Source organism: Panthera uncia, chromosome C2, assembly GCF_023721935.1.
Source record: "Panthera uncia isolate 11264 chromosome C2, Puncia_PCG_1.0, whole genome shotgun sequence".
In the NCBI taxonomy this organism is placed as follows: Eukaryota; Metazoa; Chordata; class Mammalia; order Carnivora; family Felidae; genus Panthera; species Panthera uncia.
Window position 1 is genome coordinate 94,310,897 of NC_064810.1, and position 27,784 is coordinate 94,338,680.

General features: G+C 37.2%; 1 protein-coding gene across 7 annotated transcripts in view; it reads left to right on the forward strand.

Moving 5' to 3' along the window:
* Positions 1–27,784, forward strand: part of MECOM (MDS1 and EVI1 complex locus) — a 556,524-nt gene that overhangs the window by 258,336 nt on the left and 270,404 nt on the right. For all 7 annotated transcript variants that reach the window (XM_049629605.1, XM_049629602.1, XM_049629610.1 and 4 more), the window contains exon 2: positions 14,199–14,536. In XM_049629605.1, the coding sequence (XP_049485562.1) occupies positions 14,199–14,536 (338 nt within the window). The remainder of the gene's footprint in view (positions 1–14,198; positions 14,537–27,784) is intronic.

Sequence of the window (27,784 nt, forward strand, 5' to 3'; positions counted from 1 at the left end):
CCCTACCTTCATCACCTTACAGTCCATTGGAGTTTTGGTGGTGGTGGATTTAATAACCTTTCCCACTTGGGCTTACTTAAGTTAGGGTGTGCCAATTACATGATCATTTAATGACTCTCCACATATTTCCACAAGTTTGTGTGTGTGTGTGTGTGTGTGTGTTGACTAGATGTATATAATGCTGTTTCTTGGGAGAATATATAATGTACTTCTTTTCCACCTAGAATAAAGAAAGTCTACTCAGCTGTTTTTTTCTTCAGTCAAGTATTTTCATTTGACCCTTTAAGCCAGCTAAACTTTGAAGAAAAATGCAGACATACCCTACTGTTCAAAATGGTGTAAAGATTTAGGAGCGTTAATTTAAAAATTCATAAATCCTTTGCACTATGCAAATTAATGACCTGTGACCTTTTTCCAGGTGACTTATTTTGACTTAACTATGTCCAAATAAATGTGTTTATTTAGGAGAGCTCAATGCTACCAAAAACTGACATTTAGCATCTCCTATGGCTTATAATATGTATGAGAGATGTGGACCACCCTCTGTTTTCTCATTATGCCAAATAATGGAAAGTGGAAATCACTCTAATCCTTTCTTCTGTGTCTGCTGTACCTCTGCAAATATGATAAACTCAATCCAATTAAAAGTCATTACCTCTCCAGGGCTTTGCTGCAGTCTATAACCTTTATTTCACAATCCTCCTGATTATCTGTCTTCATCACAAGTCGAATTTTTAGCCATCTTCCATTTCAGTTTTCTCTTAAAGAAGAGGAATGTCACTTTTAGTGTTGAATATTGTAGTCCTTGTTTTCTGTACCATTCGCTTGACTGTATTCAATGCAGCCTTATATTATACAAGTTAATTCTTCCTGAGTATTTGTCTTATCTCCCTGAATAGATGGTAAGTCCTCTGAAATCAGCAATTTTTCTTTCTTCTTCTTTGAGCTCCCCCTACCCCACCCCACCATGGTGCTTTGTATGCAGAAGTCTTATCGACTAAATGGTTATCGGTTTGTGGTATATGTTGGATCACAGTTGCTGAAAATTAATAGTTGGAATGAGTATTAAAGAGTTAGATGAAGTAGATATATTAATACAATGAAAATAGCCACAGAAACAACAAAAGCAACAATAGTACAAATCTTGTTAAGTTACCGTGTAATTATTCTATAGACTTCAGGTATCTCTCTTGCCCCCAGTGAATATTTAAACATCATATACTTTTGATAGAACATTTCCAGTTTTTTCTCTCAAACAGTCATGGTTTACATAGGTTTACGTGGATTAATCCACAATATATTTGAACCAGCAAGCATCTTAAATGTTTAAATGAGTAAACTGATACTTTTCAGCTCTTAAATTCTACAATGCCATTAAAAATAAACATTTCAGTCAGTTATCTTGAGGTTTAAACAGTATAATGCCAAAATATTTGATTGAACTCAACTAGAATAGCTATAACCTACAACCTATTAAAACAAGCAGGTTGTTAAAGAATATTGGAATAGACCCATAAGATGGTCAGCAAAAGCACAAAACAGTCACTGAGATTTTTTCTCTATTTTGGAAAATAATACCTGATCTAAGTAAGGGCTATCTTATTTGTATCTTGATATAAATGGACAGCAAAATATTTTATGCATATACTACTAAATACGAAGTTACAAATATGCAGGGTTTTGGCATTCCTTTTTGTGAAGGACCTTGATGAGCAAATAACTCTTTTTTTTTTTTTTTGAGGTTGTTTTTCACTGTATAATTACAGCTTTCAAAATTTATTTTGCTACTTTGGCTTTTGGTTACTTTGACTATCATAGGCATAGGTGGGTATTAACTGGGAAAGGACCATCATCTGTTGTATGGGGCACCAGAAATCAGTAGTACTGCCTACTAGCTTGCTTTAGAGCTCTTGCTTTAGATTGGAGGCTCTAGGGTGATCTGCTCAGTCTTCTGTCTGAAGACAGCACTGTTCTGAGGTGAACCAGAATGATCTATGGTTTGTTTGGTGCAACTCTTAATTCAAACTAGAAGATAAATATGGTTTGGGCCATTCATAGACTGCTGGGACTTTCACTGGCATCACATCAGTCCCACCTGGCTCACGGTGAACTTTTAGAACTTTTAGTCTTGTTTCAGTGAAGTAAATCAAATAGAAATACATTTTTACTAGTTCCATGCCACAGAAACCATCAACTTTTCTATGTGGTTTTCTCTTGGCTTATTTTGTGATGGAAATATGGACCATGCTGTTTTGTAAACTGTTGGTTTCACCATTGTATGAGGTATGTAGAAGCAGTGAGAGTGAGTCATTCTTATTTTGATCCTCATGTTGCTGTGAAGAACTCAGTGATATCCAGAAGTAACTGCATCATGGGGTGCCTGGGTGGCTCAGTCGGTTAAGCGTCTGACTTCGGCTCAGGTCATGATCTCGCCGCCCGTGAGTTCGAGCCCCACATCGGGCTCTGTGCTGACAGCTCAGAGCCTGGAGCCTGTTTCAGATTCTGTGTCTCCCTCTCTCTCTGACCCTCCCCCATTCATGCTCTGTCTCTCCCTGTGTCAAAAATAAATAAACGTTAAAAAAAATTAAAAAAAAGAAATAACTGCATCACAACTGCATTTCCACCAAAAACATGAAGCAAGAGACTCATTCTTAAAAAAATGTAGTGCATATATGGTTTTGGTCAATCTAAGGCTAGGAGTTACTCTAAGGTTGGCATACCCAGTTGCTCTTGCTTATACTCAACTCTTTAACAGCCATCACTCTTCATAACCTCAACTTAGACCTAATTTGACTGCATTATCATATGCCTGTTACCATTTCTGTCTTCACTACTCAACTGTAAGAGCCTTGAGGGCAGAAAATGCATCTTACACAACTCTAGATCTAGCCTTAGCAACTTGTACCATGCAAGGCACGGCAAAATCACATTTTGGAATGGGTGAGTGAGCAAGTCGGGAAAGTAGCAGACAATAGTGTTGGGCAAAGACATGGGCAAAGACTATTATCCCAACACTTCAGTCATCTAATTCTCCTAGAAAAGGATTGGAATCTGGGCACTCTTTGTAGTCAAAACTTCAACTGGAATGTGCCATTGAAGCCCTCGCACAAAACTGGTAAAGTCTGGGGCATTTGTTTAATCCTTCACTTTTCACAGTATGGAGCCCACCAAAGATCTTGAAAGTCAAATGTATATTTATCCCACAGAGGAAACTTTATCAACCAGTGCAAAAGTTTACTGGCACTAGCTGGTGGTATAATGGGTAGTTTAAATCCTGCTAACTGCAAATAATTTTTCAACAGTGTTTATGATTGCGGTAGAGTTTAGTGAGGCAGAAGTACAGATAACATAAATATTTCGACAAAAGCTGATTGTACTGGAGCCATAAATAAATTAGACCCAGTTTGTAAATAAATTTGGTTTTTGCCAGCAAACATTTATAATCCTCTCTTGCTGCAAACGATAGTAATTTATATAGAAGAGGTCTTGAATGCCTTTGTAAAAAAGTCACTTCTCATTAGGAGGCAGTGCCTGGCGCCCGTCAAGTGTCTCAGACTGTGTGACTCGATTGGACACTGAAGGATACTGTACAGACCACCTAATGCTACTAGTTATTGTCCATGTTGATAATGACAGTTTCCAGAGACCATACATAGTTTGGGAGTCTATGAAGTTGTCATATTATATCATTCCCTTAAATACCTAGCTTGTGTTACCACTTAGCAATGTTGAAATTACCCCCTCTCAAATCGTAAGTGCTATTTAGTGTATGTATACACATACGCATAGCACATCTGTTCATATTTTTCTGAAAACACGTTTTGCCAAAGTGTGTAATGTTTTCTCAAATTAAAAAGAAAAACCCTTCTTTTATGTTTTTCAATGACATTGCGTCCATCCCCATGGTTTTGAATGGTCTTACATTTAATATGATGTAGTGGTGGGAAATTCAATATGGGGGCCTTTATAGATTAAAATGGGGTCGGAAAACTGAAATCCTTGGAACCATCTAAACTTGTTTTACACCAAAGACCTGCATTTGCAATAGGGCCAGAGTCCAAGCTGAAATTAGCCAAAATCAAGGAACTCTCCCCACAGAATCACTTTAAGGTCAGAAGTCGTTGTTGTCTTTGCTACCAAGCTCTGTGAGAACAAGGGCCATTGTTCATTTTCAAATAAAACCTAATTTTGAGACTCTAACAAAATTTCACTCTTTGGGGCCCTCTCTGCTCCTTATCAAACCAAGAGTGTGGTTAGGATAGTGTTCTATTGCTTGTTCACATTCCTTTTTATCAGCAAGCCATTGCTACAACTCCCTCTTCTGCCAGACACGCATAATTATTTTCTTTTCTTTATGTAGAACTTCTGGCTATAAGACAGCTCTTCTGTTTTGTAGCAGTAGGGAAGAGACTGTGTCAAGTCCGTTGTGAGAATGAATTTGAACTTACATTTATACAGTTTATTCAGTTCTCTTACACACCTATCTTTGTTATATGGTAGAAAATAGAGCTCAATCCCACTTATTTTTTGATCTTTATCTTTTTGGGGTCGTTTTGAATATTTTCACTCAGTTTATATTAGAATTCATTCTCCTCGCTACAAAATGACACCCCCCCCCCCTCGCCCCGCCTTCCTTTAACTTGTAGCTCCTGAGTGTTGGTCTCTCTTTTGGAGGCAAGAAGGATGTCTGCCAAAAGCCACCAAGCCACACTTAGGTAATTATAATAAACAAGTTGGGGCTCTCATTTCACATGCAGAGCTGAATGAAGCAGAGCTGTGGTCAAAGGGATCCCAGTTACTCCTCCATTAGCAATGGCACATTAATGTGCCCTCCTGCTCCCCTCCCCCCCTTAAACACTTCTTTCTTTCTTTTTTTAAGGAATCAAATCAGGTCACTCCTTAGCATGGGAAGGGCTGCTGCTTTCTTCTGAAACCACCATCAACAACATAAACAAATTAGAGGTAGTAAACCACACATTCTGCCCACACGTAAACCACAGTCCTCACCAGAGGGCAGTCTACTTAATGTGAGAATAACAGCCCAGTTTTATAAGCCTCTACTGGGAATAAATTCCAGTTTCACTGGTTAGAGCAAAGTTAGGCAGCCAGAGGACAGTGGCTCCTAGGTTACGTTGAGAGAGACCAAACCAATTCTCAAAGTGTCTTTTCAGGAAATATGTTTTATAAGCTTTTGGTACACCGAACCTTGTCCATCCTTTGGTTTTCATTATGTAGAATGGGGATTGCTTGAGTGGAATGGACCTAGGGCTGAGCTTGTCCAATGTGCTTATTTATGGATAGGGAAACAGGGACGCAAAAGACCTAAGGCTCTCAAGCTCTCACTTTCAAGGTTACCCCAGGTGCTGGAGACACATTGTTGAATCCAGATCTCTATTTTTGATTTTCCCTCCTTTTCCCAAATGCAAATGGCAGGGTCTATAATCCCCCATCTTGGCCCATGTGGGAGTTGTCAAATATTCTCTATACCTTCCTGATGCTGATATGCTTCCTTTCCTGACAATGGTTAGTCCTCCACTAATGTGTCCAGCCCTAAACTAATGTGTTCCGTCATCAGTAAATTCCTGCCTGTGATAGTCTTTTCTTAAATACCTGTTTAAACAGTCATTTAGATAAGAGTGTCCCATTTGTGTGCAACAGGAAATGCCTGCCTTCTTTTAGATACTCTGGCAAATAATTACTGTAGATATGGCTTGAATACTGAAAGGCTGTACTCTGGTCATTTCAGACTGCCTGAGGAGTAACCACCCAGTCTGCTGCACCATGATTTCAGGGCATTTCTATTTTACCCTAAATGAATCTGAAGGAATATCACTTTGGGAATATAAAAAGTTTACGAGAACAGCCATCAGGTCAAAGATTGCCAAAAGTCTCTTAAAAATTTGTATTGCTAAAAGAAAGTTGAGGCACATAGTTATAATGTAAAAAGAACCCCTATCTGATCTGTGATAAGTCTGTTCTTACCTGGGCATTCCAGTGGGTATTGGTGACCGTGGTTCCCTAACAACTGAATAAAGCCAAACATTAACCAGGCCGTGTTTTTCCTTGGAGTAGTACTCGCAGAGCTTTAATGTCTTTATTTTAGCTGTTTTCGATTCTGTAAGTAGATACCAAAGGGCTTTACTGGTACCTCAACTATGAATTTTCTGGCAATTTCTTTCCATAACCCTTTTAAAATAGCTTAGTTCCACCTCTGAAGAGGAACTTTTGAAAGTGGCCAAACCCATTTTATTATAGTTTAGAAGCTACCAGTTTAATTCACAAACCATACTTGTTTAGTGAAATGTCTGTGAAATTCCTAGGAGAGTGGAGAAACTCTTAATCAGATTTAAAAGCCACAGGACAAGCGAGGGGTATGCCACAATCCTATGAGCAAGATAAATGTTTGCTCATTGATTTGGTCCCTTACTTCCAATTTATGTGGTATTTTCTGCCATCTCCCTTGCTGGCCTCCCAACACTCTTTCATACTTTTGGGTCTTTTTGACAGCCCATAAATGAAATATTTTTAGGAAACACTGGGGGAGAAAGTTCCATAGGAAAGAAATGGAATAGCATGGTACAAGGAAGTAGCAAATACTTGAGGAGCAAGGAAGCTTAGAAGGTCATTAAAAAAATTCCATGTGCCAAGCCATGTTGATAGATTATCTCACAAAAAATAATGGTCTCTGGAGACATGAATTCTACAAGTGCAGTTCAGTGTCAAAAGATTCCATGGAGGTCTATTTTCTTCTCAGCCCTCTCTGGAGGCAGCACTTTCTGAAGACTGTGTCCGTCAGCAGCTTCCATTCTAGGAGATGCCTCTCTTTTCTAAACCTACACCTCTGGACCCTTCCTACAGTCCTTCAAAGCTAGTTTAAGTCAGTTTTCTGGAAAATCATTTTCCTTACTTTTACTAGTTCCCTTTCTTCCTTTCATTGGGATCTTAAATTTCATTATCTTGGGGCCATTCTCACTGAATATTCTCCTGGCCAGTTCATAGCCCTTCTTTGTTCTGTTTGTGCATCTGGCATTACTTGGGCTCCACCCTTTTCCCCAAGCCCAGCACGCGTTTATTGGTTGTGTTGCTGGTGCAGAAGAGCTGGCTCCAGGGGTCCTCTGCTTTCTCACAAACATGCTGCCGTAACCGTTCTGGAATTGTCCTAACAAGGGAAGAAGAGCACGTCCGGTTTTAATTTGGGAAGGAAATCGATGTCTTCCCCCGCCCTTCCCTGCCCTACCATTAGCAGGCACCGACTCATGGACTCGTGTTCATGTGCTCACGTCCTACCAGGAGGTCCCTGGTGGGCCTCTGGGGTTTGGCCGTGCCTCCTCTCTGCCTAGAGCTGGGCACGCATCCTCAGCTCTCAGCCACGTGTAATCCTTCCTGTCTGCTTGCGAGTTGGGCACAAAGTACTGGCGCTCGGGCCCACCCTCTTCTTTAGTAGCAATTAACCTTTACTACGGAGCTTCCTTTGAAGTTTGCTCATGTTTTTATTACAAAACTGCAATGAGGAACATAATGGGGGGAAATGTCTAAATTTCTGAGTTACCTAATCTGTTCAATTCCCTAGCTGGTCTCCTCCTGGCAGTTGTTTCATGTAGTTATGATCTCAACCAGTCTGCTTGAGATCTCAAACCATGTTTCTGTCTCAGCCTATTTGAAAGATTAGTGAGCTATTACACACATGCACATACACTGCAAATGCACGTGGATGTGTGTATTATATGTGTGTACAGCTGAGTATAAAGAACTGATTTCTTGTTTAATGCCTACAGAAATCAGGCTTACTTAATAGTCAAACTATGTATATATGCTTTTAATATTAAAATGAAACGCTACTTGGTTGCTAAATGTTTTCTGTCAAGGAACGAAAATGAAGAGTAGACAGGAAATTATTTATGTTAGTATCACTAATGATAATGCTGAGTGATAAGTATTATGACGGGTAGTGAATGCTATTAATGGTGAAACTCAGGATTTTGAATGGCATCTGTCCAGAAGATTTGTAGTTAAACGAGGCAGAGAGGCCAAGTGAAACAAATGGTGAGTTATATAAAACCCACAAAAAGAAAAGGCATTTTAGGCCAGGCTTGCAAATAAGAACCAAAGAATTACGAGTGAAATGGCATTTTTTTTTCCTAGCCTGCCGTTCACAGGAGCTCAAATAAATGAAATCATTTTTCTCTGCTTTTCACTCAGCAGTAAATCATTGGTAATCCAAGGTTAGTAGAAAAGCAACTATGGAACTCAAAGAAAATAAAAGAGAATCTCTTTTTCTTCCTTAGGATGGGTAAGGACTTTCTAAGAAAAATGTAAAAATCACAAAGCAAACATAGACTTCGTTCCATAAAAGTTAAAATTTTTATACAACATAAACCCATGAGAAAAACCAAATGATAAATTATTTACTAGGGAAAGTAGCACAAACTGTATCAAGGGATAATTTTTTTTTATTATTAATAAGGCAGGCCAATAAATGTTCAATTAAAAATGGACAAAAACAATGAACAATTTGCAAAAGAACAACTATGAATGACAAAAAATTTTAGTCTCCGTGGTCAACTGAGATGTGAATTAAAAGAGCAACACATACATAATTTTTTCCATTGTATTAATAAAATTTAAAAGCAAGACATAATAATAAGTGCTAGTGTAGCTTACAGGAGTATAAATTGGTATATACTTCCGAAAAGCCTGTTAATATTCACTAATTTTCTTTTTTTTTAAAATTTTTTTTTAACGTTTATTTTACTTTTGAGACAGAGACAGAGCATGAACCAGGGAGGGTCAGAGAGAGAGGGAGACACAGAATCGGAAGCAGGCTCCAGGCTCTGAGCCATCAGCCCAGAGCCCGATGCGGGGCTCGAACTCACGGACCGTGAGATCGTGACCGGGCTGAAGTCGGACGCTTAACCTACTGAGCCACCCAGGTGCCCCAATATTCACTATTTTCTTTCAATAATCTACTCTAAGGGAATTAAAATGGATGAATATGCATATTTATATGAAACTATGTTTATCTTAGTGGTACTGATGCAACAGAAAGTTAGAAACAACTTAAGTAATTCCCATGGAAATAGTTCACTTTTTGTAGATCCATGTAATGGAATATTATGCAACAATTAAATGTATCTTTAGGAAATATTTTGAAAAACATAAGTGTTCATAATAAAGTGTCAAGTGAAAAACAGAAACTATTCACACAGTATGGCCACAATGTTGAAATAATCGAACTTTAAAACATATCCTTAGAGAAGAAAAAGGAAAAAAAAAAGAGATTGCCTGAGAGTTACAGACACGGTTGGCTTTAGACACCTAGGTTCCAGTCTCAGGGGATTTTGGACACACGGTTTTGCATCCTTGAGTATCCGTTCCAGATCTGGAAAATAGAAGACTATTTATCACCGTGGCTTTCTTACAGGATTCCGAGTATTCAAGTGAGAAGGTACAGATACGTCTATGGAAGTTACTATTATTGTCGGTATTATTTCTGCAATTTCCCTTTAGCCGATTCTGAATGCTTCCAGAATGGGACTCTCTTTGAGTGGAAACCTGTGTTAGTTATTCAAAGAGTCATAGAAATAAATATACTCCAGTCCAAGAGTGTGGTCTTGTTTGGTCTCCAGGGATATGAGAACACTTAAAACTTGAATCGAAAAGGCTGATTTCCAGAAGCATTTCCCAAGTCATTTTTCTCAAGTCCAACAATAAGCTTGTCTTTCTGTCCTCACTCAGTTAATGACACGTCTAAAGGATGCATGAAGCACATTCTGGTAGCAGGCAACTCAGCTCCAAGAAGTTACAAGGGGTATTCATCTTTATGGGACCACTGATGTATACAGCAGTTCTTACCTGATACTTACCTATTGTAAATGTGCCCAATTCCGCGCCCCCCCCCCCCCCATAGCAAAGATTTAACGGAGATAGGATAATGGAGGTAGTTCGTCATTTAGATGAAATGTTTTAGCAGCTTTTTGGATAGTTCTTGAGTAATGTACATGGAGGCATTAATTTACTTCGGTTTATGCAAATATTCAATGCAGTGTGATAAACTGCATTTGCTGTTGAAAATTTTGTAATGCCAGATGACATTGAAATACTGTTGCACGTTTCAATTTGTAAAACTCAGCAGTTTTCTATTTCTCTTTATTGGTCACTACAACCCTTTGTATATTTAATTCGGATGATACTAGATTAACAGAGGCTTGAAAACAAATTGCCTGGGTTTGCGTATACATTTAGTGCCTGCCTGTGGATAAATAGGACCATGAGTCTTTTTCCAGAATTTGCGTGACCTATATCAGTTGTTCTTTGGGTTTAATTGGAATTTTTTGCCATTGTAAGCAGAATTGCATTCAGGCTTTAAATTCAAACTCTTGTGTGCAGCAGCCGGGCACACATGTGTACTTTGTCTCCACAAGAATTGAAATCCAAACGCACTCGTTCAGATTATGCATTGGAAGAGTTTGTGGGTAACTCAAAGGTCATGAGGTCAGCTATGCCAGTGGGGGGGGCCCAGATGGGTTTGTCTCTATCCTTTTTTAAGATTTGAGATCACTTTGATGGAACTGACAGTATGAGTGATTTAACCCTTTGAGGAAATAGGAGAAATGTTACTGACTTTTAATGGATAATTACTGGAGGAAATAGTTCTATTCATTTGGATGTCTTTTTGTTTCCTGCTGCCTAAATGGACAAGTCTATAGATTATACAATACTTGCAATTTATAGCACTTAGTTCTTGAGAAAAACAAAGTGTTCACAATGTGTGAGAAATCCCCTTAAGAATCTGTAAAGTAACTCTACATTTGCAGTAGTTAAATGTTACAACTCTACAGAGATTTTTAAAATACATTTTTAGCTGTGTCAAGAGTGCTAGTGAACTTTTGGCTCTTAGGCTGAAGTGCAAAATCTCCCTGAAGGATAAATTTAGATAGACTTTATCAAGGGTGTTTAGACCCTGAAGTATATTTCTCTGATGATATCTCTTTGGGGGCATTACTAAAATTGTTTCTTTTGATGTTGGATTTGGAGAAAAGTTTATAATCTGTTGTGTTCCATTTCTATGGCTTTAAAGGTGGTTTTTAGAATCAAAATAGTTTCCTACATTTGGTAGAAAATATAGATTTGGTTTAATAGTTTAATAAAAATATACGGTAGGTTGGTTATCTCTTTAGTAAGTATTTATTAGGCACCTTTATGTAGGTGCTTTCTAAGAATAATGAGCTCTGACTCTTTCCTTTAAAGACCAATTTCCTAGTTGGCATAGCAGATTCATTCATATTAAACTAAGTAGCAGTGCATGGCATTATTTGATCATCATATTTGGGGGTGGATTTTATAAGAACTCAGAGAAAGGGGGTACTTGTGTTAAATGGGATGGTAAGCTGAAATGTGACCTGACAGGATGACTAAAAGGCAGACGGGCAGAGGAGTGCAGATAGGGTGACCCAGCAGGAAGAACTGCAGGGAAAATTTCTTTGAGTTCAAAAGACAGGGATAAGCCTATTCTGGCCTGGGTCCTCCTACTGAGAAGTGTTGAGAATCAGAGAGGAAAGGAGAATGGTTTTAAAATAAAAGGGATTTTATTCCAAGCCTACGAACTTTTTTATTTTATTTTATTTTATTTTATTTTATTTTATTTTATTTTTAAATGTTTTTTTAAATTTATTTTTGAGAGAGAGAGAGAGAGAGAGAGAGAGAGAGAGAGAGAGAAAACAGTGGAGGGGCAGAGAGAGACCAAAACACAGTACCCAAAGCAGGCTCCAGGCTCTGAGCTGTCAGCACAGAGCCCAGTGTGGGCCTAGAACTCGTGAATCACAAGATCATGACCCAAGCCAAAACTGGCCACCCAACTGACTGAGCCACCCAGGTGCCCCAGCAAGCCTAAGAACTTTAGACTTTACCTGTGGATACTGGGAATTATTGCAGGCTATTACAGAGGAAAATGGATGTGCCGGGAAGATAACTTTAACAGCATTATACAGACTTAGTATTGAGGGATACTGGCTGAAAAGAGGCTGGATGTCTGGAGACATTATAGAGGACTGTTAGAAAATTCAGGAAGGAAAACATGGATTGAATGAATGAGGTGAGGGCAAAAATCTTGCAAGAAGAACGGACAGCATTAATGACTGAATAAATTGGAGGATGAAGGAGAGAAAATGTCCATGTTATTTTAGAACCTTGAACATGGATAATTAGGGGGGAAATAGTATTCTTAATAGACATTGTGAAGGAGGCAGGAGACTCAGTGTGAGGGCAGACAATAATGTGCAAGATTTTGGATACAATGAACTTGAATGATAGTAAGCTTGTGTGCTGTGGTCAATGTCTCAAGGAATGAGGTTGGGTCCTAGAGTTTGGTTCTATGCTTGGTTTAAATGGCATGTTCTTATTATTTGACTCAGGAACCAAGCACTTCATTAGAAAGGTACTTTGGCATGTGCTAAAACTTTAAGAGGAATCAGTACTTCATAAATCTTTAAGAGAAGTCAGTACTTGATCAACAATTGTTAATGAGTGTCATAGTTAATAAACTTCCACATTGAATCAGAGAGGGAATTGGGGCTAGAACTCAAGTGTTCTACCCTCTAGCCCAATAAAATATCTTGGAAGATTTTAATAATTTATAGAACTGCAGGGTTGGTAGCATCTTAAAGGTCATCTAGTCTAGTCATCAACCTGAAGCTGAAATTCCTCCAAATTATCCCTAATTTATGATTATCTAGGTTATGTTAGAAGCCTTGTGATATGGGAACTTAAGGCAACTCATTTTACCTTTGGATGGCTCTGATCGACATTTGTCTCCATATCATTTTAACTCTTTTCTCCTTGAGGGTTTACAAATCAAACAAATCAGCTATGACTTTCAGTCCATAATCCTTGTGAGCAAGAAATGTGTGCTTTTTTTTTTCCCTTAAGATAACTGAAATTCCCTTCAACTGGTGAACTGGTGGGAAATTCAAGCTCAGTCACTACTTTTTAACCCTCCAGCAAGTTGCGTAAAGATCTTAAAGTCTGAAATGGTGCATTCATTTACTTCAGGTGTGGGGGCTGTGTTGCCTTGTGGAGTCCTGAGAGCCCCAGTGCAGAGTGTCCAGACTCCCCTTTACTCTACCCTGCTTTCTCCTCTGGAAAACTTGCTGAATTTCTTTAATGATTTTTGTTTTTACAAATGTCCAGAGGAATCACTAGCTTCAAGTAGCTTTATTTACTTATTTATTTTATTTTAAATGTATTTATTTAAATCCTAGTTAACATACAGTGTAGTATTGGTTTCAGGAGTAGAATCCAATGATTCATCATTTCCATATAACACCCAGTGCTTCTCCCAACAAATGCCCTCCTTAATGCCCATCACCCATTTAGCCCATCCCCCTATGCACCCCCCCCCTCCAGCAACTCTCAGTTTGTTCTCTGTATTTAAGAGTTTCTCATGGTTTGCCTCCCTCTCTGTTTGTATCTTATTTTTTCCTTCCTTCCCTATGTTCATCTGTTGTGTTTCTTAAATTCCACATATGAGTGAAATCATATGGTATTTGTCTTTCCCTGCCTGACTTATTTTGCTTTGCATAATACAGTCTAGTTCAAGTAACTTTAATTCTCTGCTCTGTGTAAGTTGCTGAGGCAAAGAATACCAATGGCTTGGTGATGTGTTTGAAATGGGAAAGGAAAGATTGAGAAAGAACAAACATAAAATAATGTTTCAGTAAATAGTCCTGCCACACAAATTTAAGCCTTGTTGCCCATCGTAGCCCTTGGAGTCTTTGACGATTCTCCTACAATTTATCTGAGATACATTGCATGATACAACTTTCCAATACATTCCATGGTAAAGCTATCACCTCCTGATTTAGGATGATTTGTGGGGTTGTAGGTACACATATGTTTACTACTTATCTCTTTTACTCAGACCAGTAATTAAATTGCTGATTGTTTCCCAGCTAAATAATGGTTAGATCTGGCCCATGAGAGTATTGACAGTTGAAGATTAGCTCATTCGATTTATAGATTCACCACAGATAAACCAAATCCCCCATCTGTGAATGACAGAGATTTTAATGAAGGTGTATTTTAACAATGGCCTTCCTTATTTTGTCTTCAAAGAACAATGACATTACAAGGTGGCTACTGAATTGTGGGATTTTAACTCTTCTACATGAATATGAATTTACAAAGTTATCATTTTTTCACAGATAATGAGTGTGTATATGGCAGCTACCCTGAAATTCCTTTGGAAGAAATGCCAGATGCAGATGGAGTAGCCAGCACTCCCTCCCTCAATATTCAAGAGCCATGCTCTCCAGCCACATCCAGCGAAGCGTTCACTCCAAAGGAGGGCTCTCCGTACAAAGCCCCCATCTACATCCCTGATGATATCCCCATTCCTGCTGAATTTGAACTTCGAGAGTCAAATATGCCTGGAGCTGGACTAGGAATATGGACCAAAAGGAAGATTGAAGCAGGTGAAAAGTTTGGGCCTTATGTGGGAGAGCAGCGGTCAAATCTGAAAGACCCCAGCTACGGATGGGAGGTAAGAATATATTTTGAGTTTACACATTTAAGTATATTCAGATATGTGAAGAAAAGATTAATTTTTAAAGTGACCATAAAGTAAGCAAATTCCAATTGTTGTACAATGTCTTCAAATAGATATTTAAGAATGAACCTCCCTCATAAGCTCACTTCTTGATAGAAACAAACTGTTGCACTAAGGTATAGCATGATAGAAAGGAACTCAACTAATGAATGGTAAAGAATAGTATCAACTTAAAAACATACCAAAGGGAACAAATACAGCTTTTATAGTTAACATTTAGAAGCATTGTATGTGGCCATTCATATAGTATTGGCATAAGCAAACAACTGTCATCATATGACAAATTTATTGTATTTTATCTTTCCTTTGAGGGCGAGGCTTGGAAGATTGGAGGAAACATTTGTTTTCTCCATTTTGTGGCTGAGTTAATTTGGTTTTACTTTGATTCTACATGGTCATTTTGCTTTGTGTTCTAATATATTTTGTCACTCTTGTGATAACCCTCCTTTTTCTACCTGCTTCCAGAATGTGAGCACTGTGCTGAATTCTGTGATGGTTTTTTATATTCAAATTTATCTAATGAATACTTCATGCATAATAATGACAGCAAAAATCAATATGGAAATCAGTTGCCAGTCTTAGCCATGATTTTTACAAAACCATCTTGGTAATATCTAGGAATGAGAAGTTACAGCCTGATTACTAAGTAAATTTTATTTCAATAAGAACAGGTAACTATGTTATTCTGAGCTTATAATTTTTATATAGATTCTGGGGCTATATATACTTCCTATTTATTTTTATAACTTGAAAACTTTTGTGGTTAAATAATAACATCATAATTTCTGGAAAAACTGGTCTATATTTGCAACATGTGTAGGCAATTTCTATATTAGTAAGAAAGTGTTTTTTTGGAGATGTGATTGACCTTTAGTTTCATAGTATTTCAGGTAGACAGACATCAGATAAGCTAGATTTATTTTGTATTTTCTCTTAAGATTTATGATCATTAATAGAATACATGGTCAACATTTTAAATAGCAATAAATATGTAGTGCCTTCAGGACTTAATTTCAAATTTTTGTTCCTTTGGTTTATATGTATCCTCTTATGAAATCTGCTCAAAATGCCTTAATCAAAACAATTCTTGTCCAAATTCTAAAATCCCAAAAGTTAAGATCTGGATTTGACATGATTGCAAGTGAGAAATCCTTCCTTAGTTTTGTTCTTAGCCACGGCTCGGGGAAAGTTGTGGCTTGGCTACATTGCTTTTAGACACATATATTGATAAGAGGTTTTTAAAAAATCACTGTAGCATTAACTGATATGTGAGTTGAATTCGTTTTAAACTAAATGCGTAGAACTTTACGTCATTTTTGTTCTCCTTAAAATAAAGGCTATAAACATTCTAATAATAAGTAACTCATTAAACTTTTATTACAAAATCTCCAGAGCTAAACAACAAGTTCTGCACTGCTCGAGATTATCCAGAAGGCTTGGAATAAACCAAGGCTTAATAACAAAATAATTTTGCAGTTACAGGGTTGATAAATGTAGGACTGTGTCTCTTTAAACAGGGTGTCTGTATTGGGGGATGAGTCTGGGGAAAATTCTTCATTTAGAGGAAATTTAAAAATAATTATTTTTCTCCTTGGAGTAGAATGTCTTCAGTATATACACAGGAAAATACTTTGAGAAATGTAAAATGATTCTTTTCATTATGTCAAAACTGAGTTGTTTTATTGCTTGGAAGTCAAGTTAACCTCTACAAATAGTTCATGACTCTTTGGCTAAAGATCGCCCATTCCCTCTCTCTCATTCAAGAATTCAACTGATGGTCAATTCGGTAGTTTTCTTCACCATTTTAATGGTTGCTCTCACTTTGGAGAGTGTGGATTACCTGCTCTAGATGTATTATGAACAAAACCAGAGAAAGGGCTTTTTTGGTGATTTTGGCAATCTTGTTATCCATGGAGGAGCACTTGAGCTCTTGACTCCAGGTTGTTTTTTTTTTTTTTTCCTCCTTCTAATCTTACCCTAGTTAATACAAAACCCAGTCATGATCAACAAAGGCACTTTCACAAAGGCATCTTGCCCTACTCCTGCGTGCTTATTTTTAATCATTCTCCTGTCATATTTGTCCTGAACTGTAGCTGATTTCTGTACTGTTTGGTTAGAGAGATAGTTGTGATCAACTAGTGTGACCTCGTGTTTTGATACTCCTTCATTTTTAAAAATGATCAATTTAAGGAGAAAAAAAACCTCTTAGGGCAAGGAAAATGCACACGAACAGAGGGAATCCATATTCAGGAAAACAATTATTGAGTGAAAAGCATTCATCAGATTCTGTACTGTTTCCCCTACAGAAACTCAGCCTATCGTAACTGAACAAATCATTGTTATCTCCAGTACTATCCTTGCTCTTTGCTACTTACAAACCTCCCCTCCTTGTGCATTTCCTGTATAATAAATTGTATTACTGTCTGTCCAGTTGCTGAAGCCAAAAAATGGGTTATCTTTGACTCTACTGCCTTCCATACCAACCCTGTATGATTTGTAGTTCCCGTGTTCTATCAGGCCTCCATTCTTTGCTCACACTGGTCTTCCCACATGAGAACCATATTTTCCTTCCCATCCTTATCAGGTATCTATTCATTCTTCAAGTCCCTTTCTTCCATGATATTATCCTTGACCTTTCTAGTCACAATTTAGTACTGCTTGAATTTTGCCTCACCATAGCGCCAAGTAAATTCATGAACTAAAGAACTTAAAGCATTGTACAACATCCAAATTATTTGCCTAATTTCCCTAATAGAGCAAAGTATCCATAGCTGTATCCTCTAAGTATAATGTCTTGATTGTGTTTTATCTGTGGTGTCTGTGGTGCTATCTAATGCCAAGTACCTTACCTGAAATAACCAGATTGGATTAGTTCCTTCAGGCTGCTATAACAAAATACTACTGACTGGGTGGCTTAAATAACAGAAATTTATTTCCTCATAATTCTGGAGGCTAGAAGTCCAAGATCAAGGTTCCAGGTGATTTGGCTTCTGATGGGGACTCTCTTGCTGGCTTGCAGTTGGCCACCTTCTTGCTATGTCTTCACATGGCCACTTCTAGATGCATGTGTGTGCTTATGCTCACACACACACACACACACACACACACACACACACACACACAGCTTTAGGGGAGGAGAAAAGTGCCCTGGTGTTTCTTCTTATAAGGACACTGATCCTACTGGATCAGGTCCCCACCCTTATGACCTCATTTAACCTTAATTACCACCTAAAGTCCTTAGATATCTCCAAATATAATCACATTGGGAGTTAGGGCTTCAACATATGGATTTGGGGAGGATTCAAACATTCAGTCCATAACACAGACATTTAATAATTGGGAAAATAATGAGTGCAAGAATGAAAGAGCAAATGAAAGAATGATGAAGGGATATAGGATTATGTGACTCATAAGAAGATATAAGGAGTGGGGGGGGTGACGTAGATCCATGGAAACAGCTAGAATCTGGATTTTAGACATGAAGAATCAAGTCTTAACTCTGCCACTATTGTGCAATTCTAGGGAAACTACTTAAATTAATTGGTTCTTGTATTTTTATTTGAACAATGAGCCAATAATAACTGCCTCACACCATTACTTGTTATATAATTAAAATTAAATGAAGAAATATGGTAGTCTTCACAAAGAAAGTTTTTATAAGAGAAAGCTCAAAGATAATATTGCAAGTAGTGACCACCTTTCTGAACTCTATTTAAACAGTTTTTAAAAAGTTAAATACATTTCCCAAAAAAAGGCACTTTTGGAAAATAATTTGAATTTGTATTTTAGAGAAATAGGGCATTTTTGAAAGTGTGGCTTGTAGACCAAAATACATAGGTAAAATAAGCCATAGATATCAAAAACATTATTTGTATGATTTCTCTCAAACCAGTACTTATTTAATAAAGGAAACTCTAAATTAAAAAAAATTTAATGTTTATTTATTTTTGAGAGAGTGAGAGAGTGTGAGTGGGGAAAGGACAGAGAGAGAGGGGGGGGACACAGAATCCGAAGCAGGTTCCAGTCTCCAAGCTGTCAGCACAGAACCTGACACGGGGCTCGAAATCACCAACCATGAGATCATGACCTGACAGAGTCTGACATGGGGCTTGAACTCACGAACCATGAGATCATGACCTGAGCTGAAGTCAGATGCTCAACCAACTGAGCCACTCAGGCACCCCAATAAAGAGAAACTTTAACAATAATGTTAGAGTCTGACAGTGATTGCCATCTTGCAATGCATAGGACTTGTCTCTAACAAAAAAATTTGAAGACTGGGGAGCAGTCGATTATATCTAGGATCTAAAAGTAATTAGTGATAGGACACTTTCTCTTAGGTTAAGAACTTTAGAGTTGCTGACTGAGTGAATACTAATACAAAAATTCTATTGGTTCAAGATGAGTGTTTTCGCTTATGTTTTCTTCTAAAGATGATCATTATGTGATAACATGGAAGTTGCATGGCAGAGGGGAGGGCAACAAGATTTTGGATTGAGACTTTCCAGACTTATGTCCTCTTTGAGGCTCTGTGTGCTAGCTGCGTGATTTGGGAAAAGTGACTTAATTTGGTGCCCCTCAATTTACATATATGTGACATGGTGATAATAATTGTACCTATCCGGGGCGCCTGGGTGGCTCAGTCGGTTAAGCGGCCGACTTCAGCTCAGGTCACGATCTCGCGGTCCATGAGTTCGAGCCCTGCGTCGGGCTCTGGGCTGATGGCTCAGAGCCTGGAGCCTGCTTCCGATTCTGTGTCTCCCTCTCTCTCTGCTCCTCCCCCGTTCATGCTCTGTCTCTTTCTGTCTCAAAAATAAATAAAAAGCGTTAAAAAAAATTAAAAAAAATAAAATAAAATAAAAATAAAAATAAAAATAATTGTACCTATCCAATCAGGGTTGCCGTGAGAATAAAATGTGACATTGGATGTTAAAAGCCTACCAAAGAGCCTCTCACCTGGTAGAAGAGAGGTAAACAGCAACAGCAAAAGCTTGGCTAAAATACAGATCTGGCACAGGGTCATTAGATAGGGCAAAGGCCAACTATATTTCATTTATTAAGATTTCTAAATTTTCGCTCTTACTCTAACTTCTTGTTTCCTTGAAGTTCAGTTATCTCTGGGAGGGTCTGATTACGTGACTCTGGGTTTATTTAAAAAAGGATGCCCTGGTTGTTTTCTATTTAACAACTAAAACAAGGATTTGGGAGAGATTCATAAATTTCTTTTTAAAACAAAGAGTAGTTTGGGTGGCAAATTTTTTAATAGTCTGAGATAGGTCATTGGAAAAACAGTGTGAAATGCTGTTTCCTTGTAATACTGTCATTTAGCACATTTTCTGTTTATCTTTGTTATCATTGGCCATCATAAAATTCTGCAAGTAGATGTAAGTCAGCTAATGATGTGTCTATTAGGTGCAAAACCCTCTATTGTATCCCTCTCACCTGTAATTGATCCAGATTACTTTGATCAGTTAAAATAGCGGTATGAGCTCAACTTTTGTTTTTCTCCTTTCAAGCATACACATATTCAGACAGAGAAAAATGGTGCCATGAGTGGTCAGTAAATTTCTCCTATGTTTTGTTAAATAGATGGGAAGGAATAGTGGAAAGAGATTTTACTGGCGTCAGAAACTCATTAAATAATTTTGATGCAGTGCTTTGACAATACATTATGTTCTAGTAATGTAATCCTGAAATGCGATATTACAATGAATGTGTGCCTCCCTATATCATTTAAGAAGGAATTGTTCTCACATTTGTAAGTTTGTTTTTGAGTTCTGCAGTGATGCCTTATGTATTGGAACATGCAATCTATATGTTAACTGAAATATGAGTATCCATTAAAACAACAACATCAGACTTTCAAGATATCTCACAACAGAGTTCAGAGTCAGGAGGGTGACATTCAAATAATGTATGTTTGGCAATAAAGAAAAATGGGGTAGTTTGAGATTTTAGGGATAGGCACCAAATATCTTTGAATGGCAATATTTCTCCCTTATTTCCCTCTAGGTTTGCTTGGGCCAAAAATGAATTTTACAGTGATTTGTAAAATGAAATCAATGGTTTGGCATTGATTTCAGAGAACATGTTTATTCATTAATGGAAAAGCAAGTACACTTGACAAGTTGCATATTCTTAAAGCCAGATAACTAAGTAAAGAACTTTGTCTTAATAATTTTGAAATAAATTGATTCCAGTAGAGGGGAGGAAAGACTATCAATTATCCAAAAGGATGTCTTTCATGGGTAGTTAAGAAAGAAAAATGTAATCTAATAATAAATGTATATTACCATAAAACCTACATTACAAAGTATTAATTTAGGTTTTGCAATGTTGTTTAAAGGGTAGCAAACATTCAATTTTACTTTGTGAAAAATTAATAAAAAATAAAGTTTAGCTAACAGAATCCTGAACATGATTGTCACGGGAGCCCAAGAAGATGTGATAGATTCTCTTAGAACAAAATAAAGTCAAGAAAAGAGGATACAATCTATTTTATTCATCTTGTGCTTCCAGCAAACATAAATAGTAGGAATTAAATCTCTGGCTATTGAAAGAAAATAGAAGTTTACTCTCCTGAAGCACCATGGTAAAGTCTCTAGTACCCCGGGCTCACCTATCTGTGAAGAGGTTAGAAATCCTCTTATCTCACCCCTCCCCCCTCCACATATGCTCTGCGGACACTTGGGGCTTGCTCTTATGCTTTCTTCCATGAAAGGTACTGATGGAGTTCAACGTGTCCACTTATCTTATTGCTGTTTTGACAACTTCTGGTGCTTCTGAAGTATAGTCAGTGATGTGGGCAAGTCTGATATCAAAAATTTTTTAAAGTTCCCCAAATATCAGTGCACTTATGATGAGCACTGGGCAACATATGGAATTGTTGACTCACGATAGTGTACCCTTGAAAGTAATATAGCATTGTAAAATAATACATAAAGAAATAAAAATAATAGATATAATCATACACCAGACAAGCAGCAAAAAGACAAAATATAACTATATTAAAATTATTCATAAAGTTAAAAAAGGGGGTGTGCTGTATTCTTCAAAATTTTCAATGTCATAAAAGGGAAAGAAAGACTGTGAAAATGTTCCAAATTAAAGGAGAAAAAAGAAACAGAACAGCCTAATGCAAGATCTCATCTTGGACTGGATTCTGTCAATTGGCAAAATGGAATTTAGAGGACAGGTTAAATAAGTTTGCCACTGTCAGAAGAAAAAAAAAAACAAGAAACACAATGTGTTGTGCACCTAAAACATACAAATATTAGATGTTAATTATGTCTTAATAAAAATTAAAAATAGAGTAATATTGAAAAAAATACACACTTTTAAAAACTCATGAATGTGTTTCACATTAACATAGTGGAAAACTGTATGATCATCTCAATAGATAAAATCCTAATGTATTTTCATCACAAAACCTCTGAGCAAACTAGAAATAAAAGGTACTACATTGAATTGATGGATGTATAAAAATGCTATAACTGACATTACAATAATGAAATAATGTTGGACATTTTCCCTCAACGACATAAAATTCAGGATTTCCCTGTCAGTACTCTGTTCAAAATTATACTAGATGCCCAAGTCAGTGCAAGATGGAAAGAAGAAAGATATGAAAAGACTAAAAATTTGAAAAGGTAAAGTAAAAATGTCTCTATTTGTAGATGATACGATTATTTAGAAATCTATATATATTAAGAATAAGTGAACATTAAGAAGTAAGCCAGATAAAAGATCAATATACACTTGAGAAAACAATTTGTGTAAATTTAAAATTCCATTTATGTCAATCAAGATGTGTAAGCAGGAAAATCAAATATGTAAAAATAAATATAATGCATACTTTTAAGATACCTACATTGAAAAATTCAAAACATAGCAGAAAATTTAAAGAAGACCTATATAAATAGAAAGATCTGGTCATTGATTAGAAAACTCTGTGCTGTTAAGGTAACAATTCTTCCCAAAGTAACATATTGACTCAGCACAATTCTCATCAAATCCTAGTAGGTTTTATTGTGGAACTTTACAAGTTGATTGTAAACTTTATACAGAAATGCAAAAGACCTAGAATAGGGAAAAAAAAAATTCCCCAAGATTCAAGATTCTTTTTGTTTTACCCTGTCTGCCTTGGTGATCAACTAGGATTTGCATGTGAGTCACTTATTTTTCAAAAGAATATTGGGTGATTTTCTTCCAATTAGGAGGTGTATCCCACAAACTGTATCAAAATGAGTTTCTTTTTTATTCACCCCCATATTTGCATGATTATTGCTTCCCTTCAAGAGGGAAATCAATAGTAAAACTCATGGGTTCAAAGCATGAAATGTTCAGTACAGTTCCTCTTTTAATAGAATTGACAACTGATTCTAGGATTTGATCAATCCAGTGGCAGAAGTTCTTTATAATAATTTGTTATTTTAAAATACTTATTTAGGACCACTGCATCAGGATATTCCATTCTCTAAGCTTTTTCCTTTAGGGTAAGTTCAGAAGCAAGTAATAGGAAGTAACAGATAGAAATTATCTTCAAAGGGTATAAGAATTGATGAAGCTTCTTTCCTCCCTAGTTTGCTATGTAATAGTATGGAGAGAATTTCTTCCAATAATGATAAGTAGGTAGTATGGAAAAATGGGGACACTGAATTTATACAGCAGTTCATTTAAGCAATAAATAAAGATGTTAGTGTAGCATCTTGGGTTCTCAAAGTTTATTTACATTGGTAGAATCATACAATAATTTTTTTATTATTTTTTTAATGATTATTTTTTTTAGAGAGAGAGAGAGACAGAGCGCAAGTGGGAGAAGGGGCAGAGAGAGAGGGAGACACAGAACCCAAAGCAGGCTCCAGGCTCTGAGCTGTCAGCACGAACCGTGAGATCATGACCTGAGCCAAAGTTGGATGCTTAACCAAAGAGCCACCCAGGCACCTGAATCATACAATAATTTGATGAAGCACTTCTCTTTATATATAATTCTGTCCATAGATTTAAAAACATGAATTCATATTTCAGCTGTAGGAAAATACAGTAAATAAATGCCATCCTCATTTTTCATCTGGTACATCTTTTGGCCTTTCATAATGTAGCTGAAGCTGAAGATAGGTCAAATATTGTGCTCTTTTTAAGAATATTTTATTTTTTAAAAACACTTTTAAAAATTTATTTATTTATTTTTGAGAGTGAGAGCAAGAGCGAGAGCGAGAGAGAGAGAGAGAGAGAGAGAGAGAAAGAAAGAACAAGTGGAGAGGGGCAGAGAGAAAGGGAATCCCAAGCAGCCTCCGCGCCATCAGCATGGAGACCGATGTGGGGTTTGATCCCAACTGTTAGATCATGACCTGAGTCAAAATCAGAAGTCAGACACGTAACTGACTGAGCCACCCAAGTGCCCCAAGAATACTTTCCACATGATGATTAGGATGATCACCAAGCCAAAAAATCACAAACAGGAATACATTGTCAGCTATCATTATTACAAAGAATAATATAAAGAGATTTTGTGTGTGGAGCACATAGATACTAGCAGCTACCTGTTAGTTTGTCATTTCTTTCAAATCAATATTTGATATAACAAAATTTTAGTACAGCACAAGAAATCTGACAGTGCCTTTATTATAAAGGGACTTCTTGTATTGGTAGGAGATGAACAAACATTACACAGAAATAGCTTGCCTCACTGAGAAACTCCACACAATGGTGTGAGCTGCGTCCATACGACCAAAGGAGAAAATCTCAGAGGTATCAGGAGATTTCATTTGTAATGTTCTGAAAGTCTTAAAACCTTTCTCCCTGTGTATCTCTGGCATTCACTCTCTGACTCTTTCAGTATCTCACATATCCAGCAGGTGCTGGTCTCAAAGACTATCTCCTCTCAAACACTCTCCTCATAACCCAGGCCTCTGCCTGTCTATCTTTATATGTATGTGTATGTATTAAATACATTAAAATATACATTAACTTACATTATATTACATTATATTAAATAATACATTACATTAAATAATGCATGTTATTAAATATATTTATTTATTATATACCTTGTATATTTATACATAATACATTATATAATATATATTTAATCTATATTATATAATATATATTTAATCATTATATATTATATATTTCATATTATATATAAAATTATATAGTATATCGTTATAATAAATTATTATATATAATATATATCATATGTGAAATATATTTATTATATATAATATAAAATACACAAAAATATAAATTTAAAATCGTATAGATGAACTTAATCCAGTATGGCCTTTTACATTCTAATGTTTTCCATTCTAGTTTAGGTTACCTAGGATCTGGATTTGGCTAATAAACAATGACCAAGGGGCACCTGGGTGGCTTAGTCGCTTAAGCCTCTGACTTCAGCTCAGGTCATGATCTCGCAGTTCTGTGCTGGCAGCTCAGAGCCTGGAGCCTGCTTCAGATTCTGTGTCTCCTTCTCTCTCTGCCACTCCCGTGCTCACACACTGTCTCTCTCAAAAATAAATAAACATTAAAAAATAAATTAAAAAAAAAATGACCAAGCCATTGATCCAGGAAGGAAGGATGGGCAGAGGATGATTACAGATAACTCTGCTCTGAAATTTCCTCCCTTATTCCTGCCACACCTGCACCTAGAGTTTTCCTTAATCATAGGAAATACGCATGTATTTTCTGTGGCTGCGGCTTCTATTTTCTGTGACGACTGGCCAGTCAGCTCAAGTCACAGGTCTGTTGGAAATCCTTTGTGCCTCCTACCCACTGGCTGACAGTGGTGTTTACCTCGGACACTACAGCTGACCTCCGAGGCTTCCCAGGTGTGCATGGCCTGGAACAGAAACCTCAGTTTGTTGGCAGCCACAGGTGTGGATAATTTGTTTTTTCTTTTCTCATTTGTTTAGATTCTTGTGGCAGGAATTCAGCAGGTGTGTAATGCTAGCATAGAATCTCTACTTGGCACAGAGGCCAGCTACCCTCAAAAAAAAAGATGTTCTTATTGGTCTTGCAACACTGCCAGTTTGGATCCCCGTTTTCCTGGAAACCTCATGCAAGGGCAAGACTCTGCCTAACCGGTGAGTTAGGATAAGCTCATCTCAGAAGATGAGCATGAAGAATCTCCGTTTGGGAACCTTATCAATGGGCAGGAGCAGGTTACCTAGTGCTGCCCTTTGTGGGTTTTGTTTTTCCTTCTCTTTTCCTTTGTAACTTGAGCGGCCACCGTTGCAGTTACAGGGATGTGGGAAATCCTGGACTTGGTTTCTAAGGAGATATAAGCCAGGCTAGGATGCTCTTGTTGACACGTAAATTTCTGCTCATTTGATGGAGACTAAACAGTAGAAGCACAGACAGAGATTAGTCCACTATGCAGGGACCTTCCATCTTCCTGCTGTCTCCTCAGGAAGTCACTAATCCCAGGACCCAATTATTTCAGTAGAGGGCCAGGTGAACTTGGAGGTCATCCCTGACCATGTCTAACTTTAACCGGGGGACAGAGGGAGGGAGCTATGGTAACACTGGGGGAACCAGTTGGCTAAGCCAAGAGCCACTGTCATCAGTCTGTCAGCAATGTGGTACTGGGGCCAGAGAACCTTCTCTCTTGGCCCTCCTTAACCTTGCAAAAACACTTGTACAATGGCTTCTCCTGGCTAGGTCGTGATATCTAAAGAAATAGACACACACGCAGCCTTCTATTCCTCAGTTTTCCTTTATTATGGATTGTTCTCCAGTTTTTGTTTTTAGAATCAAAGTTGGAGTTTATTTAATGTTGTTTTTACTTGCATACCCTAATATAAGACAGGGGTTAAGGGGGCAGGGAGGTCACAGTGATTTGCCCTATGGGCCCTATACCTCTCTGAATGTAGGCATTGGTCATCTATTCCCTTCAGGTAATACAAATGCACCACAATGAAATGATGACATATGTCAGAGGAACATTTGTCTCAGAGGGCAGCAGATGGGATCTGTAAATCATACTTGGAGAAAAGGGTGTCACATGTGAGTATCAGATAGCCAGTAGACTAGTCTTTCATTCTGCATCTTAACCTTCTACAAATGCAGATATTTATGGTAATATACGTCTGATATAACAGCACTGGCTGAAGAGCACTGATAGTAATAATCCAGAGAAGTAAACATTAAACATCACATGGACCATTAAAATCAATTTCACAGCCGCTATATTTTTGTAGTGGCATTCCATGTATTCATCTTTAGCTATTGCTGATGTATTGGTTTAATCGTGGCATCTCTTGAGAATCTAGTTTTTCTGAAACAGCACGTAAGTGAGATAAAACCTTTACACTGAGCTCCACAATCGAGGATGGTCAATCATATGTCCAGCATTTGAGTAGAACTTACTTTATATCCAAGTCATTGCCCCCCATAAGAGATGAGGAGGGATTAAAAATAGCTCTGTTGCCCAATGGATGATACTCGAAAAGAAAAAGAATTATCATTGTGTTTAATAAGAGAACTGACAAGCAATCATAATTCTTTCCATTAAGTAAATATGTTAGAAAAATTTATTATGAAATGACACATTATGCGAGCCAGGAATCAAAGATGACATCCTTGCATTAAATACGGTAGATGCCATTAAGGAAAACAGTCAATATGTCACCAAGCCATGGCCTGTAAAAATTAAATTGATTTGGTAAATGTAAGTAAGATAGATCTGTTTGCTTTCATCATCAATTTTGAGTGGGTGAACAGGTGATGTCACCAACCTGGGAGCGATAAAGATGCAGGACCATCTGGAAAGGCAGGTGATGAATGGGCAACTGCTTTTGGATAGTGACAGTGCTGTGGTACTTTGTCACTTGGGATGCAGTACTTAATAACTTTTCAATACCATCATAATAAATTTCACTGCCTTATTAATATAGAAATGGTGAGTTATTACTATGATGGGGAGTGTATATAACTGGAGACGCAGCCGTCAAAAGCTGATTGTTTGGGCATGTTTCTTTAAGCAACACGGTTGACTCGTGATAATCAACCTATGTCTATACCAGTAGAGTTTATTGCACTTGTCAAAGGAAAAAGTAGTATTATTCAAAATTATATGAAGTCGTAATAAACAAGTTTAATATATTATCAGACTTTTCCTGTAAGTTTCCAAACATGAGGCAGTAAATCATTTTTAATAATGTCTTTTCATGTAAAATA